Genomic DNA, 20194 nt, shown 5'->3' with positions numbered 1-20194 from the left:
TAACTTCGAGGTTGTAAAAGACTTAGTTTATTTAGAAACCAGCATTAACACCAATAATAATGTCAGCCTTGAAATGAAAGCAACGTAGAATCTCTCTTGCCAACAAGTGCTATGATACTTTGGACTAAGTAGGCAACTGAGCAGTAAAGTCCTCTCTCGACGAACAAAACTAACACTCTACAAGGCTCTCACCATGCCCGTCCTAACGTATGGCGCAGAAGCATGGACGATGACAACATCCGATGAAGCGACGCTTGGAGTGTTTGAGAGAAATATTCTGCGTAAGATTTTTGGACCTTTGCACGTTGGCAGTGGCGAATATCGCAGGCGATGGAACGATGAGTTGTAGGAGCTTTACGACGACATAGACGTAGCGCAGCGAATAAAGATCCAGCGGCTACGTTGGCTGGGTCATGTCATCCGAAGGGATACAAACGCTCCGCTTTGAAAGAATTCGATGCGGTACCAGCCGGTGGTAGCAAAGGAAGAGAGAGGCCTCCTCCGCGTTAGAAAGATCAGGTGGAGAAGGACTTGGCTTCACTTGGTGTGTCCAATTGGCGCCGGTTATCGCGCCAGTTAAGAAGAGAGAATAATTTAAAATTCGGGTCCCACGTATTTTAAATAATCGAAACCTATATGTACGTAGTACCGCAGATCCATTTATCTGCGTACACGACATACTGCTCACTGGAAATAGAAGCTGTTATGCAGACCTCAAATTGCTTGGAAACATGTAAGCTACAGATCTATAGGACACTCATAAGACTAATAGCAACCTATGGATGTGAAACAAGGGTTCTGACTATTAATGTTATGTATGAAACTAGCATCTACGCTTTGAACGTAAAAATTTGAGATGCATTTTTGGTCCTTTACGAGAAACTGATGAGTGTTATAGAAATAAAACATAACAATAAGAGCAAAAAGCTCATAAATGGATAAGAGATTTGAGAACACGCAACGGTGCCGATGGCTAGGATACGTACTTCGAATGGATGACAACAGAATTGTAAAGAACACTTTAAACTTTCGCATTTTGGGCAATAGAAAGCGCGGGCGGCCAAATAGAAGGTGGGCAAATTATGCGAAAGACGACTTGTGTAGCGTGAACGCACAAAGAAGCCATGCAATGAACCCAGCATTAGCTAACGCCGAGCTGTAAATGCCTTAATGATGATGAATCCTATCGAGTAAAATTATACGTAAATTGTCTACCTAACAAATATAAAAAGGTACCGACTAGGAATTATTCACTACTTACATATAGGCGAGACTTTTGAAAGACCCTTTGTAAGTAAATCAGTAGTTGTACAGAGTTTTAACAAAAATTTAGTCAAAATAAAGGTGTTGATGATCATTTTTGTTTTTTTCTTTCACAAATCCCAATTAAAACATTAAAGGATAGTAAAACCGAAGATTGCAAAGGCATTGTTTCACATATAAGGTTGTCAAAAAAGTCTTGCGGTATTTCCGTAAGCTTGTCTTTGCAAGCGGGTAGTTCTAGTTGTATTCGTCGCATCGGTTCACGCTATAGCTTTTTGGAAAGCTCTTTTCACGTGCTAACACGTGTTTGATTAATTTTTGTTTGCTTTCAGTCGTTCGTGAATTATAGCGTCGCAAACATGGAGCAAAATAAAGAGAAAATACGGCATATTTTACAGTACTACTACGATAAAGGCAAAAATGCATCTCATGCTGCCAATAAAATTTGTGCAGTTTATGGACCCGATACAGTTTCCATTTCCATCGCACAACGATGGTTTCAACGTTTTCGTTCTGGTGCAGAGGTGATCGAAGATGCGCCACGGTCCGGAAGGCCTGTCGTCAAAAATTGCGATAAAATCGCTGAATTGATCGAAAGAGACCGGCATAGTAGCAGCCGTAGCATCGGTCAGGAGCTGGACATGAGTCATCAAACCGTTATAAACCATTTGAAGAAGTTTGGATTCAAAAAGAAGCTCGATGTATGGGTGCCACACGTCTTGACGCAAAAAAAACATTTTTGCCCGTATGGATGCATGCGCATCGCTTCTGAATCGCAACAAAATCGACCCGTTTTTGAAGCGGATGGTGATTGGCGATGAAAAGTGGGTCGAAAAGCGGTAAAGCTGCCCAGACGGTGGCCAAGCCTGGATTGACGGCCAGGAAGGTTCTTCTGTGTGTTTGGTGGGATTGGCAGGGAATCATCCACTATGAGCTGCTCCCCTATGGCCAAACGCTCAATTCGGACCTGTACTGCCAACAACTGGACCGCTTGAATGCAGCACTCATGCAGAAGAGGCCATCTTTGATCAACAGAGGCCGAATTGTCTTCCATCAGCACAACCCCAGGCCACACACATCTTTGGTGACGCGCCAGAAGCTCCGGGAGCTCGGATGGGAGGTTCTTTTGCATCCACCGTATAGTCCGGATCTCGCACCAAGTGATTACCATCTATTTCTATCCATGGCGAACGAGCTTGGTAGTCGGAAGTTGTCCTCAAGAGAGTCCTGTGAAAATTGGCTCTTCGAGTTTTTTGACAATAGGGAAGCGAGCTTCTATAAAAGGGGCATTATGAAGTTGGCATCTCGTTGGGAACTCGTCATCGAACAAAACGGCGCATATTTGACTTAAATCGCATTATTATAACCAATTTTAAGAACAATTGAAAATTCAATAAAAATACCGCAAGACTTTTTTGACAAGAAAGAATAATTGCTAGTCGAATTTATTTTTAAACTTCCTACTTATTTTTCTTTCATTTGATACCCATTTGGTAATTTTTAAGAATTTATTAATTTGCAAAGCCTGTATCAGAACTGAAACTTCGACAACAGATCCAATACAAGAGTGTAACTGTACATACATAAAACATAGTTTTTGCACAGCTTAGCTTCCTTTTCTACTGTTGTCTACCAAATTCGCTGCCTTTGCATATCTGCTCCACTCACTTTATATCTCTACAGTCTGCATGGCCACTCCAGGTAATTCCATTAGCTGCCTAACCCACACAAAGCAACATTGAGATGTCAATCTAGACGCATATTACTAACTTACCATAGTGCCGACACAACTGACTGAATGTTGGATTGTTGGCTTTAGCAACAGTTTATCTTTGTTCTCTCCCCTAAATTCTAGAGTCTGAACTGCTTCTTCTTTCCATTCCTCTTGCCAACGATTGCAGATCTGTCCCTGCAGGGAAATATGCTAGTTGTGAATTAGAATAATGGCAATTCAATTTCCTTTCTTTTCTATCTTTAGCAAGTGGTGTTTTTAAGACGGCGATGGCCTACAAAATTTAAAATCTACGGCGATGTATCAGCAAAATGACAACTAAATACCAATTCGTTCTAGCGAGAAAGAATAAGAATATAAAAAGACGAGAATGTTTTGGCGACGACCCCATTTTGGGAAAACCATTTTTTTTCTCTATATACTAAGTGATTTTCTTTATAAGAGTTCTGGTTTATCGATGGTGGTAAAGCTTATTTTAGATTCTGAAACAAAATAAATTAATTAGAAAACATATTTACAACTTTTTTTAATTATATAAAAGCGGGTGGACTACTTCAAAACACATAACCAATGAACTCCATCTGATATCGCTATGGACCAAGTCGCTCTATGCGTGTCTACAACTCACCCAGTTCAAGCTAACCCAACCTACGTAAGAGTTCTTCACCCAAAAAGACATCGTATGTCTCTCTAAGATTTTTGAGCACTGAACCAAATTTCAAATTCTGAAGCAGACTCTTTATTGCAGAATTTTACAAATGAATTTTTTGCAGCTGACATATTTATTGCTATATTTTATGTCGATTTTTATCGATTTATGCAAATGAAGTTAGCTTTCTAACAATGATTTTGACTGGACTGGCACGAAGCAGCTCTGTACGATATTTTCTGAGATTCTAGTTAAGTTTCGGGCTCTGCAAGGAACATACGACGTTTAAGTATTTTAGTTTTCTCTATTCAGGGTTTATTTCACTAAAAATTATAGAAAACTTGTTTGCGCTTATATCGACAATATTGTAAATGAAATACTTTTTTCCCCCATGATGACGCCCATCAAGAGGAAACTCTCATGAGTACTGCTACACCACCGACGCTGTATTCACGACTTGTAGCCTCACAGCTACACCTACGTACTAAACCCCTCTCGCCAATCTATCACTCTCCTCGCGGAACTGTCAAAAAGGTATTACCTCACGGGAGTGGTTAACTCACAGGCTCCTAATTATGGTGACGCCTACGCGTTTTAGATTTTTATGAATGTTACATGCGCACAAATTTCTTTACAATCATCAGCTGACTTCAGCACAAAGTCTACAGTATTATCTCTTTTCAAGATAATGAAGGTTTTTCGAGCATTGCGTGGGTAGTGGAACAAGAAGTGATTAACATCTTCTTCCTTCTCTGAACAGATTGGACAGTTTGGTGAACTGTCATGACCACATCTATGGAGGTATAATATATTCCGTGTCCTGAAAGAAATTGAGTTATGTAGTTGCCCCGTGGTTCCTTTCTAACCACGTCGTAAGGGTGGGTATTAACTCATGTTTCGATTTATCCTTAGGTGATCTGCTCCACCGGTCTTGTCAGTGGGCGAACGAGTGACGTATTTCTTCTGCTGCAAATTCTTTACGCCTTGCTCTATCGCCATGTTTGGATAGACTTATATATATCCTCTCTTCATTTCTTTTGCCAAAATGTCCACCAGGATTAGTCAGCAATAACGAAGGAAGCGGCTTGTGAAATTATACGGAAAACGCAGATAGTCCGCAAACCGACTAGCCGATAAATGGATATTCGTTTTCTTGAATAGTTTTCTATGTTCAATGCATTAGCCCAGATTGGGGCCGCGTATAAAAGGACCGAGCTGACAAGCCTGCTTTAAAGTATCCTTGGCTATGACCAGGGATGCCGTTGTTTCGCATTATTGGTGCCTTCACACTCGATGCGTTCTGCACAGCGTATTCTAGTTGCATTTTAAAGTTTAAACGACTATCAGTCTTCACCCCTAGGTATTTAATAGGTGGTTTCGAATTGATAGTTACAGTTCCGGTATTTACCTACCTTCATTAATTCTACTGCCTTCCCGCTGCTGATTAAAACCACATCAGTTATGAGCTCAGCTAGTTCCAGGTTCGTCGACTTGATCCAATTTACAAATTCGTTGGTGATACTCTTAATATCTTGGATGTGCTTTGCTATCATTACTATCGCGAAATCGTCCGGGAACCCATTGACTTTTGTTATAGTAAGCAACATATCCAGTCTTAGAACACTGTCTTACATTACGTTCCATAGTAGTGGGCCTAAAACTGATCCTTGTGAGATCCTTGATGTTACGTTGTAGTCCGTAATACCGCAATGCCATCAATTCTGGTTTTGTTGTTCTTATCAAAAAAGAAGTGTATGATTTCTTAGTAGTTTCTACAGATAAGAATGTTTTGTTCTTTCGGACTGTCCCAACTAGGGTTATTTTACTTTTCAATAATTCAATCGCCAATTTTTCAGGTTTCAATGGCATATGCCGCACTGCTTGAATGGGCTGAAATGTTCATCAACTGTGGTGCATTCACCAAGATTGCGCATTATTTGTATGCACTGAGCGAAGTTTGCTTAGCCGCGATCACAGAACGTGAAACAAATAACTATTCATGTGTCCACTCATAAAGTTGTTGTTATTTTTCTAAAACGTGTTAGTAAATAATCAGCAGTGACTACAAATATTAGCAGAATCAAAATCCTAACAGTATCAAAGTACTAAAATGTGAATAAAACATTGATATATGGAACGTAATTTGATTAGCCGCGTTCTTATTTTATTTATTCTCGTGGTAAGGTATCCCTTCTTTTTAAGCTCCTATTTTTTTGTGAATGTTTGGGACATAATTGCAAAGGTTGTATATCTAAATGGTCGCTAGTATTCAACGGTACAAAAACTAAAAACATCAACTTTACTGGCGTGACTGGATGTGAACATAAATACAAAGCGGAAATTTAATGACGCGCACCCAAAAAGAATTTTTCAGACCATGAATAAGAAAGAAGGTTCAACTACATTCTAAAAGCACAATATACACAATTTTTATCCAAACACGTATATTTTATTTTTAACTGCATATGGTTAACCAAATTTCGCGCACAATCAATTTTAAAATCATAAAATATTTACAACATTTTCGTATATCTCCCTTCAATGAATTTGAAATATTAATAATTTTCTGTTCCTGTTCTGTATAAAAATATATTGAAGAAACTTACTATTTCGCATTTACTTTTATTATTATACAACTATATTCTAATGACGTAAAGCAATTTGCGGCTCCAAACATCTCTAATTAGAGCCAGCTTATAGCGAGCTTGCCGCTCATTTCTATTGAATTGATTTTCAAATCTTACAACTCAAGAGTTATTTTGAAATCTACGCCAACTTTTTGCCGATTTGAAAGTCAGAAGGCATTTACTATCGTCGCACAGACTATGGAGTGCTTCGACATGGGATCGAAATACTCCAGCTATGAGCAAAGTTCCAAAATATATTTTAATAGTGATGCCATCTACTTCAACTCAAGTGTGCCCAAACACTCAAAGCAATGTTTCAAAACTATAATTTCTATAATAAAACATATGCCATTAACTTTGAGTAATTATGACCCAAATACAGCATACGTAATTATTTTTTCCCAGCGCATCCAATGGCAGATATAACAAAAAATCAACGCCTTACAAATAATAAAAGTAAAAACGAGTCATCGGCTTATATTAAAGCTCTAAAGAAATATTCATTGTTAAAAGTTGCTTAGGCAATTTGGCCCATGTATACAGGATAAATATTAGACCTGAACTTGAACGTTTGGCTTTTCCCCGCAAGGATCTTGCATAAATATGTTTGCATAAATGTGTATGCGTATAAATTTTTGTAATTTCTAACGCTACGCTGATTTCGCTATTGGATTGGGAAATGCCCTTGCACACCAGTTTTGAAGTTGACGGTGACCAGATTATCTGCTTGGCATGAATGTAATTTGAGTTTGGTATGGTTAGCTGTCACGTGTCTAATGTGCAGCAGCTAGAATGGCAATAACGGTAATGTATGCGAAAGTGTTAAAGGTAGCGGTTAAGGTGGCGGTAACGACGATGTCAGTTAGAACTACTAATGCAGAAAAAGTAACTACTTATACATGCATTATATTTTCAGCTGCACTTAAAGAAATATTACACTGGACATTCAAATTTAGCTCTTCCGTTAAGAGCAAGGTTTCGCCAATGAAATATGATAAAGAGTGCCAAAGAATTATATCTGTTGTAAGCAATAAACTAAGTTTTCTTAACCCCATCTAAATAAAACAAGTGAGTATTCATTTGTGTCTTTACTCCACAAGTAATTTTTCCGTAGGCCCACGTTTCTTCCGAAAGAGTTTTATGGCTCCCTTTCATAAAATTGTGGCCATTAGCAAACCCTCAGTTGAGGAGATGCACTCCTTGGTTGCTTATCCTATTTTAATAGCCAATCAGCCAACGACTCAAATTGAGCTTTATTCGTCGCGATGCAAAGCTCTCGATGGTGACGCTGCCAAGCTGTTGTAAGAATCTGTCGCATACCGTTTTTAAAGTTTATGCCTCAAATTCTAATTAAGAGGAAAGAATGATTGAAAAGAATGCGGCGTAGGTAAAACATGAAACAAAGTCCCGCGATAATGGCGTCGACTTGGAAAATAAATTTATACTTCGATTACCAGAGAAGCTCGCAAAAGTATTACACGAAGCACTGCTAAAACTAACGAATAATCTTAAGGAACGGAGGACAACCAAATTGTGCAATGATCTTAGCTATGGCAAGATATGCCTTGGTCATCGGCTATTACATGCGAAATAGGCGGATTTGACAAAAATTGAATGCCCATTGAATGCCCAAGACCATAGATAACAAAAACATCAATAAATTTGCTAATATTTGTCAATTGATGTTATGTAAAGAAAAGCTTGATGCTTTAGTACATCCAACAGGGACAAAAACGGGCCTTAATAAGGTGAACGAGAAATATTGTGCCACCATGCAAACATGTAAGGAAACGCCGCATGCGTAAAATATTAAAAAAGAAGAATGTTGAGTCACCTCAAAATGGAGAAGAAAGTAAAACGGCATTTACGTATAGATACAAATGACAAAGTCTGAAAATTCAGTGATTCCAATTGGCGGCCGCAACAGTCAAATGGTTTCATGCGTGACTAAAATACGTAAGTGCGTAGGTTCAAATCTCGGTGCATCAAATACGTATTGGTGAAGTGAGAGCGGAGTCCAGCTTGCTCGTCTCTTAAAAAGCGTTCAATACATTGGGTCTGGTTTGTATGATCGCGGCTAGAATTTTGTAGGTGACGTTGAGCAGTGTTATTCCTCGCCAGTAGCCAAAGTCACGTAAATCATCTTTCTTGGGCTGCTTCACGATAATGCCTTCTATCCAGAACAAAGGCAGCTTTTTATTGTCTGTGGCTGTGGGTGTGGGGATAAAGAATTTCGAATCGGCACTCAGTAGTACTGGATATAGTCATCTGCGCCTTTCGGCTTTGTTGAGCTTCAGTTCTTAATTACATCCTATGGCTGTTGGAGCAGGATGTTGTTATTTTGCTGCTGGTTGCTATGCCACCCACTTCAAAGCTAGATCCACGGCTAAGAGCAACGTTGCTAATTGGTTCAAAGTGTTCTTTCCATCTACGGATCTGGCCATCATTTTAAGTCAGTAAAGCAACATTCAGATTTCTGATCGACTAATTACTAATACGCTGCTGGTTGGTTAGGCGGCTAACTAAGGGGTCCAGCTGTCTCATATTAGTTGCTCCTGCTGCCGCTTGACTTGCTTCGCTGCCTCTCTATCGGCTGACCGAAGGGAGCTAAGTTGATATTTGAGTTAATTTCTGCGCTAAATAAATGCTGCTAATATTGCTGGGTTTTACTGAGCTAATTCTTTCTTGAGCGATTTGACTAAGTAAGGTATTTGTAGCTTTCCAATCTTTGTTGCTCTGGTAAGTGAGTGGTATTTCTTTTCTGGTTGCAGGATAGCGAAGCAGCTGAACGTTCAATCGATTATGTCGACGCAGTTTGTTGGTTTTCTTCCTGCAGTTCGGCTTGATCTTGACATGGCCGATAATTCTGGATGCTTCCCTGAGAGTTCTAAAGTTCCATTATGCTGTCCTTGACCTGGTGCGTGTGCCGAATGTCGTTATCATAGGCGAGATCGTAAATCCGAGGCTTTGTCTTGTATTGGTTACGTTAATAGGATCGGTGACTAGCCTGCCGCTATCAGTCTTAAGTAGCGAGGCTGCCCATTTGTCGCTAGTTGGGAACAACATCGTCTGTTGGCTAAAGCGCCATCTATGTTTGTTGTCTGCCAGCAGGATCGCACAGATGGTTGAGGACTTCGTTACAGTTGAATTATTCTGTTTATTACCGTTACTGCCCATTTCCTATTGTTAATATCGCTGGTGCATTGTGTAACTGTATGTTTTTGCTCGTTTTAGCAGCCAAAATGCAAGTGGAGATGTTGCTGGGGTCAGAAAGTTTTTTGAAGAAGAGGAATTTGGAAAAATGCTTGAACCGTGCTTCACGTGGGGTTCGACCCCACACCCTCTTGGATGGCACGCTAGTGCATTTGCGCTAATCTACCGAGGTCGCAACAAAAAAAATATACTTACAGTAATTCACATAAAATTGTTGAACATATTTTATAACGTAAGTTGATGGACGTTGTGCGTTCGCATGCCTTTAAAAAAAAAATAAAAACATTATCAAAATTTATTCCCCTATATAAAATTGAAAAAAAAAAAACTTTAAACGTAAACTTAAGCGTCATACCATAGAAATATATTAGTCCTTGACACCACCTAACATAGGCGAAGATATTTATGCAATAAATTATTGTGTTATGAGAGACTCTGTTGAAAGCTTTGGAAAAATCGGTGCAGATACAGTCTACTTGCAGCCCTGCTGAGAAGGTTCTAATGCAATATCAATTAAAAACTGCAAGACTAGGCACTGTGAACCGTCCATTGACGAATCCGTGCTGATTTCATGAAATTTGAGAAGAGGCATCATTTCTTTATAAATAGTTTCAAAAAGTTTAGAAATTGTCGAGAGTTTAGAAATTGGTCTTTGTATATATATCGAAAATACTTCTAAGTTTCCAGTCATCGAAGAAAATTCCAGAAGATAGATAATGGGTTATTATAGAATTTATAAATTCTAGAGTTTGCATTATATGATTAATATATGAGCATATTGAGTTTAAAAATATTAAGAGGATTTTCTCATCACTCATTGGCAAATAAATGACTAAAAGGTAAATTGGTAAATTTGATGTAATGTGTACACGTTTTAACACACAAAAACAAATGAAATTTTACATTTTCCTCAAAAGTGATATCATCGCCTTCTAATTCTCCCCATCAACTGCAACGCACTTATGCCAGCGTTTAATCCATATCCCGAAACATTCCTTAAATTCTATTATCGGTATAGCCATCAGAGCCGTTTTTCTATTACGTCTTTTTGTCTGTTCCCCGTAGTAGTTTGTTGACTCGATCAAACAAAACAAAATCGCGGGAAGCCATATTAACTAAATTCCATGGCTGTTGGATAGTAATCGTTCCGCTCTTGGTCAAAATTCACGAACAATGATGTCACTGGGTTATGGTGTGTTTTCATGGAGCAAATCCTTTCTTTTTTGGCGAATCGCTTCACATAAACGTCTTATAAAATTCGTCTCTCCTGAAAATTCGTAGTGTGCAATACCGTTGTAGCCCATAAAAACTGTGTGTATCGTTTTTATTTTTGACTAAAACCGTTCCTTGGTCTCCTTTGATTTGGTCTGGATTGCATCTCGTGGTCACAAACCAACGCCTGGTCTCGAATAGTTATGCGTTTGATGAATATTGGGTCGGATTCAGTCTTGGAAATCTTCTTTGGCGATATTAACACGGTTTCGTTTTGGCAAGAAATTTAGGTCCTTTGGGACCAAATTTCCAGCAACACAGTGCAAACCCAAATCATTAACTACAATGTTCTAAATGGATCCATAAACAATGTTCAAGTCCTCTGCCAGCTCTTTGATGGTTGGTTTGCGGTTAATAATCAACTTTTCTTTCACTTTATTGATGTGCTCATCAGTTTTCGATGTCGATGGCCTGCCAATACATTCGTCATTCTCGATGTACTCACGGTCTCCTTTGAGGCGTTCATGGTTTCTCAAGATTTCTGTCTTATTCCGTCCTGAAAGCTTCGAAACGATGTTTATTTGAAATTGTAAATTTGTAATTACCAAAATGTAAATTTGCGAAAAGTTTTGTTATATTTAGCCCCACTTAAACACCTTCGACAATTCTATATTCAGTTGTCAGACATCCTATTTTTACCCAGAGTGTCCTCAATACTAGTCGGGTGTATGGTGACCACCACATTGTTTCTTAATATACTCAATGTACGAGCATATTTCAACATACATTTCATTTTAAAAATTAGTCCACAAAGTAACGCCTAGTGAATAATTCCTATAAAGCATCCTTTTTAAGTCACCTTTGACATTTGTTAAGTAGACAAATAAAAAATTTACGTGATAGAACAACGCAATAAAATTATTTAAACTTATTAAGAAACTGGTCGATATTTAAGAAAAACATATTGCAAAATTCGTCGACGTTCGACGTTCTCAACAATGAGATATTCATGAATCGACTGTTTGGCGGATTTCACCTGTGAACGTGAACTTTGACAAAATTGAAATGGCTTGATTTTTCAGATATAATTTTAGTAGACATATTTTTAAACACGAAAGAATCTAACATTTAAAATTTGTTGTTCTAAAACAACATTTGTCGGAATCCTTTAAAAGACAGCATTCTAATGCTTTCCTTTCAGTGTTAGATCTCCAAATTTCTTCGATCCAATCGCATCCTACCACTCCTGTCTACTTCTTATTAATCTTAAGTTTTTAGAAACAAGAAGTACTACTCTCCCCATATCTCCCACAACAGACCGGCTCTTAAAGATTATGAAAGAAACAGCTGATTTGCTGACGTAACAAGTGATATGACAGCGGTTTCTTCACAACAAAACTAAATTTTTAATAGTGGTATAGGGAAAAATCAAGGCAGCCACTGTCAATGTTGCTTCAATGCCATCTGAACCGCGACTGATTGGAGGAACGTAAGAGTACGTGTGAAAAGAGCGACACAATTTTGCTGCCGAGCCCCCGATGGCGTGACAGCTGAAGTTACTCTCACAATTTTTCTTTGGACGGCCAAAACTTTTAATCTGTCATCCTCAATTTGGTGTAATAAAGAGTGATATTGATCGCCGATCTTTGCTTCAAGCTAGTTAATTTTTAATCCAACGAGATCTCATGGTTTTTATTATCCCTTTTATATGTATTAAGAACCTTACTTCTAGAACTCAACAAAATCTCGGATGTCAAAATGCCAAAAACTGTGCTTTATAATTTACTAAATTTTATTTAATTATTAATGCCGAGGTTATTGTTTTAGACAGTAAGAGTTGTTTATTGATATTTACATAAATAATATGATACATATATAATATAAATATGTATATCCATATCTTGCCACTTTATTTACCTTTTCGCTCATTTATCCCAGCGACGATAGTAATATTAGCAAAGTAAGAAATTGAGTCCAAATCATAAGAACAGTTTCCGAAAAAACAACGAAAATATTCACATATAAATATGTAAATATATATGATAGAAAAATATATTTTTCAAGCGCAATACGAATAGCTTTAAATTGCGCACCGTGTATCATACGTTGTCACAAACATAATGTTGAGACTTTTCACTATCACAGGTAGGTACGCAAACAGCCAGCTTGTCGACTGCCAACCAGCAGTTTAGTTGACGTGCTAATCCACTTAAAGCTACTGCCAGCGCTGTTGGTTGCTGACTACCTGCTGCCAGCTAGCCTCGCTACTGTACCTTGGAAGTTGGAAGCTGGCAACCAGTAAAAGCTGACAACCAGTAGAAGCTGACTGTTGGCAGTGACTAAAGATACCGCTAGCTTCATGCGCAGCAAATACCAATTCTCACTCACCTCCGACACCACTCTTAGTAATGTGGATGTCTGTGCTCACAGCTGCTAACAAGCCGGCCAAGGTAATGCTTATAATATTCTATAATACGTAGCCTGTTTAAAGTCGAGTTGCTTGAACATTTGCCTTTGGCGAAGGCGATAATATGTATTTGCGGACTGGTTTGTGTGCAGAAATATTTATGTTGCTGTATGAAATTTTCACATCGCACTTTTTGTTGTTTCATAAGGTTTCTTTTTATTATTATCATTTTTTTAACAGCACCAAACTCCGTTACAGTTAAGCTGCTGCTTTCAGCTTTCCGTTCGCTAATGATAAAAATATTTCTCAGCTGTACTCGAACAAACCTGTGTGTTTATCCTTCCTTAAATTGTCTACAGATTTTCTTAATCTTCTAAATAATTTTATGTTTTCTTACATTCATTGCTTTTTTTTCAGAACGTCGTCGCACCTGGCGGCAACTACTCAGACCCAACTCTAGCGCAGTGACGCAGGCTCAATCGGCCAACTCCACCGACACAGAGCTCTCCACCCTGGATACCCATGAATTGTGGCTGACCGAATCAAAGTAAGTGTGCATTCTAATTGGCCATCTGCTTTCAGCGTTTTGCATGTTTTAAAATTGTTTTCCATTTTTCCCAATTTTTCAATTTCAACTATATTTCGGCTAATTTTTACTTTGGGCTTTCAAAGCACACCAGAGCACGCAGCCACCACTGTGACGGCATTGCAACAATTCGGTGCGGAAATGTTGAAATTGTCGAGAGGTCTAGAGTCGGTTGCCTCCTCTTCGACCACTTGCTCACCAACCAAATCGGAATTTTCATCATCAAATCATTTCACCGGCAACAGTCCACAGCATTATGTGGCCAACAAGCAATCCAGTCAACAACAGTCACACCTCCAGCACCATCAACAACAACAACAACATCTGAGTGGGGAACATCAACAAATACCCACAGCGGCGCTGGCGGCTGCCGCAGCTGATAGTCCTCTGCTACTGCGTTCAACTAGTTTGCGGCGTAGTGCACGTAGGGGACGCAAAAGGTAAGCAAATAGGTGAATTTGGATGGGAAGGAGGTACGTAGATAAGTGAAGCGGAGTCTAAGTTGAGGTGGGGCAATAAAAATGCAAACTAGATTATTTAAAAAGTCGATAGAGTATGAAAAAGGGGATTGAGAATACAGAGATAAGCAGCGAAGGAACGACTACAGAAGTTTTTTTATCAAATTCAATTCAATGGATTGCAGTGCGTAGAATTACCAGAACTTTTGTGCGTTTGGAAGTAGTGAATGAACAAATACAGTATCTGTCCAATGAAAGTATTACAAACTTTCGTTTCGAAGTAAGTACCGATGTATTGAATGTGTATTAGAAAGGTAAATTTTAACCGATCCTTATGTCAATTAAAATAAGTTTTTTGCGGTAAACCTGTTTGAGTTCGGAGCAAAATATTATATAAAATATACGGTATGTATATAAAAATAATATTAACTGCGCAACTAAGTTCCCGCTGTTTGTCAATAGATGCCGCCAGCGGTGTGTGCTAGTCGATTATAACATAACCTAAACACCATAAACCAACCTTAGACATATGGTAAACCAACTGCTTCGACACATTAGTGATTTTGTTTTAGGATGATATACTTTCGGTTCTGTGAAAATGTGTGATTTTGTGCCGAATAATCGTCATTTGTGAGAAGTGTTGATTTTCCTCTTTAATTCGCAAAAAACGGCGGCTGGAGCGCATCGAGAGTTCCAAAAAGTTTATGGAGATGCTGCTTTAAGTGAAACAATGTACTAAGATTGGTTCCGTCGCTTCAAAGACGGTGATTTTAATGTTGACGACCGTCTGCGTGAAGGAAGGCCAAAAACCTTCGAAGACGCTGAATTGGAGGCATTGCTCAATGAGGATCCGTGTCACACGCAAGAAGAGCTTACTTCAGTATTAGCAGTTACCCGCCAATCCATTTCCAAGCGATTGCATTGAATGCTTTGGGAATTATCCAGAAACAGGGTACTTGGGTTCTTTATGAGTTAAAATGTCGTCATTGAACGTCATTTTTTCGCCTATGAAAAACTGCTGCAGCTGCGAAAAAGGAAGCGTTTTCTTCATCGCATCGTGACGGGTGATGAAAAATGGATTCATAACAGCAATCCAAAGAAAAGAAAGTCATTGGGACTGCCCGGTCATGCTTCTACGTCGTCGCCTCGGCCGAATATTCACGCTGCGAAGGTTTAGCTATGTATTTGGTGTGACCAAGTTGGTGTTATTTATTATGAACTGTTAAAACCAAGCGAAACCATCATTGGGGATCGGCATCGACTTCAATTGATGCGATTGAGCCGAGGAATGCGCGATAAACGGCCGCAATAAGCGGAGAGGCATGAAAAAGTGATGCTACAGCATGGCAACCCTCGACCTCACGTGGCCAAGCCCATTAAAACTTACTTGGAAGCACTGAAATGGGAAATCCTACTCCAGCCGTCATATTCTCTAGATATTGCGCCGACCGATTATCACCTGTTCCAATCGATGGCACACGGTCTAGCTGACCAGCAGTTCCATTCATATGAAGACATCAAAAAATGGCTTGATCTGTGGATAGCATCAAAAGATCAACAGTTTTACCGCGATGATATACAAGATCTACCAGAAAGATGAGAAAAAATAGTAGCCAGCGATTGGCAATACTTTAAATGATTCACTTGTAACCATTTTTTTTTTTTTTTCAGAATAAAGTTGTATATTCATCAAAAAACAGCGAGAACTTAGTTGCTCGCCTAATATATAACTCCTAAATGCTGAAATAATGGCATATCGTTTTTGAAAATCAGACATCAAGTAACAAATCTATAATAAAAAAAGCATTTGGACTATTTTTAGATGGATAACAAAACTTGTTTATGGTGGCGAAATCATCTGAATATAAGCCTTAAACTCAGGAGTGAACTCTTCCCACTTTTATTCGTATGGCTACCGACCCAGTCTAGTGTGCACACATTCTCAATTTCCTTTAAAATTTTCAGAAAATTATTTGTATGTTGGTACAATTACTTTTAAGCTAAGCTCAATAGTTCTCGGACGAACTAAAGTCCGGGGAGTTTGCGAGCCATGGCAGCAGCTCCAATTTAGCTCGTCGAGGTATTGAACAACTGACCTACTTGAAAATAAAACCTTCTGAGGTTAAAACTTTTTACCTTTCGGCATTAAATATGAAAACAAACATAAGAATAAAACATGTTGAAGGATTTATTTCAGCTTTTCATTTTAAAAATTTGATACTTTTTAATGACGCAAAAAGAAACAGGTATATAGGATAAAACTAACATGATATTAAATCTTAGAAAAACAATATAAAATAATATTTAGTAACTTCATTATTTATAAAAACTACTAGTCCTCGTGGTATCTAATTTACGAGTGACTAAAGAACACTGAAGTCGATTTTTGCCAATTCCTCTGCGATAGCTTTTTTAAGCTGCAATAGGCTTTTAAACTGTCTTATTCTTTATGATCATTTACCCTTTACGACAGTTTACTATACCTAACGCGTAAATTCCATTTTTACAAATAGAACAAATTAGGTTTGAAGGTTTAACACAAGTTTGAGCACAAATTCTAAAAAGTAAGACGGGCTTCATTGCTTTTGCTCATAATAATATTATATTTTATTAACGTAAAAATTACGTAAATTTCAAACTAGAAATTAAATTAAATTTACATAACATACGATAGGTTAGGTTAGGTTAGCCTGGTTGGCAATAAGCTGCGCATAGACCTTTTGGTCCCTAGCGATACCAGATGGAGACCGACCTCTATGAATATCTGAAGTAGACATCATGTAGGATGTCAGCGCTTTTGGCGAATCTAAGTAGGGCTGGGAGCTCCGCTTTTGAGACGTCTTCCAGACCCTCAAACAGTGGGGCTCCCAGGCATTTTAGTCGCGTTTTTAATAATGCCGGACAAGCGCACAGAAGGTGTTCTAAAGTCTCCTCAACATCCTCTCTGCATTTTCTGCATTTATAACATACGATAAATTTGTTTCAATTAAATCTTGCTCCAAAAGGTTTTATTGTAGTCTTCATGTAGTTAATCTAATCTAAAGGGTTTTCTAATAAGAGGTGTTCTTTTGATATTCAAAGAAAAATGCTATTTTTAATATAAATGATCGGATGTTTATTTCATTATAAAAAAGAAGGTATGCCGATAATAGTGAAAAATAACATCAGGCAAATGACCACCCCAACCACGCTTACAGGACAATATTTCATAAAATTTTCCATAACCGAATTGGTTACCCTATGTTCTCGATAGCCTCACGAATTCCATCTTTGAGGTATTGAATCGACCCTGGGCTATTGGCGTAGACCTTCTCTTTCACGTGGCCCCAAAGAAAAAAGTCACAAGGTGTTAAATCACAAGATCTCCGTGGCCAATTGTGATCACCTCTTCGGGAGATTACACGGTCCGGAAACTTTTCCCGTAAAAGGTCAATGGTTTCATTACTTGTGTGGCACGTAGCGCCGTCTTGTTGAAAATAAACGTTGTCCAGATCAATACCATCCAATTCCGGACATAGAAAATCGTTAATCATCCCTCGATAGCGATAGATAACACCTGTTATTGGAAAACCCTTTAATAGTTTCACATTTTGAGCTGTACTCCAAAAGTCACTTATAATATTAAAATGTGTGTATATAAAAACAAACTCTTGCTGTTCGCAATTCACTGGTTAGATACTGTACAGTTGAAGGACAGCGCAGCATCAATTTTAAGCGTAGCTGAAGGGAAGTGTGTTTAAATCAGAAGTAGGCAGCGGCGCCGAATTCAGGTCAGGCACTTCAATGCAATTTTTATTTAATGGACAGGATGGAGACTAAATTTAAATATCTTAAAATATTCATACTGTCTGAAGTTTTGGATTTTTCCGTACTTACTCACTTACGAGAGTTCGATGACTTTTGCTGGAAAATTAAATTATAAAGTAAGATTAAAGAATTGAACAAAATGTTTGGATCCCACGTGGAATGCCAAAGAAATAAGATTGAGTTTACCATGTCTCTATAGCGCTCCTCGTTGATCGAATTGCGTATCAGCAGCGTTTGCAAAGAAGAAGTAACCAATTATGCCACCGCTCCGAAATTCGCATTATGCATTGCCTTCACTTGCGGCTTTTCCAATCCATAGATGCAGCATTTTTTCTTGCTAATATAGCCGAAGAGCTAGAAGTGTTTTTGTCAGGGAAAATCATTTTTCGAGCAAAATTGTTGTGTATTACAAGTTACTTTAAGGACTAAATTGAGAACCGATACCGAGGTGGATGGTCATGTACCTCCAATCTCTGAATCAGGTAGACCCTGTAAGCGAATAATACGAGGCCTTTGTGCAAAATTGATAAAACTGTGGATAACGTTAAATGATATGTTAATGTTAACTTGTTTTTGATTTCACTTCGTTTATTTTCTACATGTCGTTCCCAATGAAGTTTTTCATCTATAGTTACACCAAAATACTTTGTACTAGGATGGACTTTTATTTCGTTCTTTTTTATTGTTAGCTGTTTCTTAGACTATCCGCTTGTGTATTATATATACTGGCATAAGAAGCTGTTAACCTTTTTGCTATAAGGCTAAGAAAAGGAGAATAAAGTTAAACAAAAGCAAGACAGCACACTTCGTTCTTTCCCTAAAACCGCTACCAATCTTCGTCGACGCGTCGATAAACCCATATGTCGACGAGGCCAAATATTTTGCCATAACACTTGTTGCCAAACTGCGCCGGAAAGTTCATGTCGAGAAATAACAAAACAAACTTGGCTTGAAATAAATAAGCTATATTATCTCACTGGAAGACGCTGAAGGTTTTCAAACCGCAACAAATTACTTATTTACAAACAAACACTAGCAGCAGTTGTAGTAGTTGTATTTATTTCAAATGAAAGTCAATACACAAAATTTGCATAATTATTTATTCTAGAAGCCGGCGGCCGTCGTAGCCGTCGTTGGTGCGTGACTTCCATTCGAGGCTCAATGAAACACCAAAACGAAGAAAAAGTTTTTTTAATAGCGGTCGCAACTCGGTAGGCAATGGCAAACCTCCGAGTGTATTTCTGCCATGAAAAGCTCCTCATAAAAAAATATCCGCCGTTCAGAGTCGGCTTAAAATTGTAGGCCCCTCAAATAGGAGGAGAAGCTCGGTCAAACACTCGAAAAGGGTGTAAGTGCCATATATATATATATATATATATACACTTATTCTAGTATTAAGAAAAAAAAATTGGAATAATTTAACGAGCATGGCATGAGCCGTCTCTCAATTTATTTTTCGTGCAGAAAATTATCCGGTTTTCAGCTTTTAAAACCAGTTAAACTCTTTTATTAACTAATCTTTCTATCAAAGGCACATTTAATAAAGCGCAAAAGTTTCTTCGAATTAAGATATACCACATTGGGTATCTCAATCAGTTGTGAATCAGTTAATGTAAATTTCCCGAAAAAGACTTTTCTACTCTTAATTTGGGCTCGCCAAAATTATTAATGTGTAAGTTTTATTTTCTGAGAAATCTGTTGTTATTTAAAATTACCATGACGCCTTTACTCTTCTTTATCCACATGCTTTATTCTAAGTCATATTTTTCCAAATAATTTTTTTTTTTTGCCTCCTTTATTAATTACACCTGTCGTATGACACTAAGTAATTCTTTTTACAGCTTGGATTTCATAACATTAATCATTAATAATCTGAAAAAATAAACCAACGTTTCGACCAGTATAACTCCTCATATATCCTACTACTACTTAAGGCTTTTTGTATGTACACATTCATCCTTGCCTGATTATGGATTGTTAAGGCAATTTTGCGATTTCTATCCAGCTTTCTGGCTCCATGTTATCTATTTGCGAAATGACATAATTTTTACTAAATATTTTTTTAAATCTCTAATCTAGAAAACTTCTTTCTTTATAACAATTTTTGACAGATAATGCGGCAGCCGATTTTCTGAGTACATAAAGACAATTCTGTGCATATACTTAAGATTTATAGTAAACAAATGATTTTCTTGCATGCCGGTTTCCACAAAAAGTAGGTATGTAGACAGGCATATGTG

At 38.0% G+C, this 20194-nt stretch overlaps 1 protein-coding gene across 1 annotated transcript in view; it reads left to right on the top strand.

Moving 5' to 3' along the window:
- The window catches only part of LOC129249553 (rho GTPase-activating protein gacF), a 101370-nt gene that overhangs the window by 43930 nt on the left and 37246 nt on the right, over window positions 1-20194 (top strand). Inside the window, exons 4-5 of the mRNA XM_054889374.1 lie at window positions 13521-13650; window positions 13776-14129. Coding sequence (XP_054745349.1) covers window positions 13521-13650; window positions 13776-14129 — 484 coding nt within the window. The remainder of the gene's footprint in view (window positions 1-13520; window positions 13651-13775; window positions 14130-20194) is intronic.

The sequence above is a fragment of the Anastrepha obliqua genome, chromosome 1, assembly GCF_027943255.1.
Source record: "Anastrepha obliqua isolate idAnaObli1 chromosome 1, idAnaObli1_1.0, whole genome shotgun sequence".
NCBI lineage: Eukaryota > Metazoa > Arthropoda > Insecta > Diptera > Tephritidae > Anastrepha > Anastrepha obliqua.
Note: the sequence above shows the minus strand (reverse complement) of the source record. Positions and strands in the feature narration are given on the sequence as shown.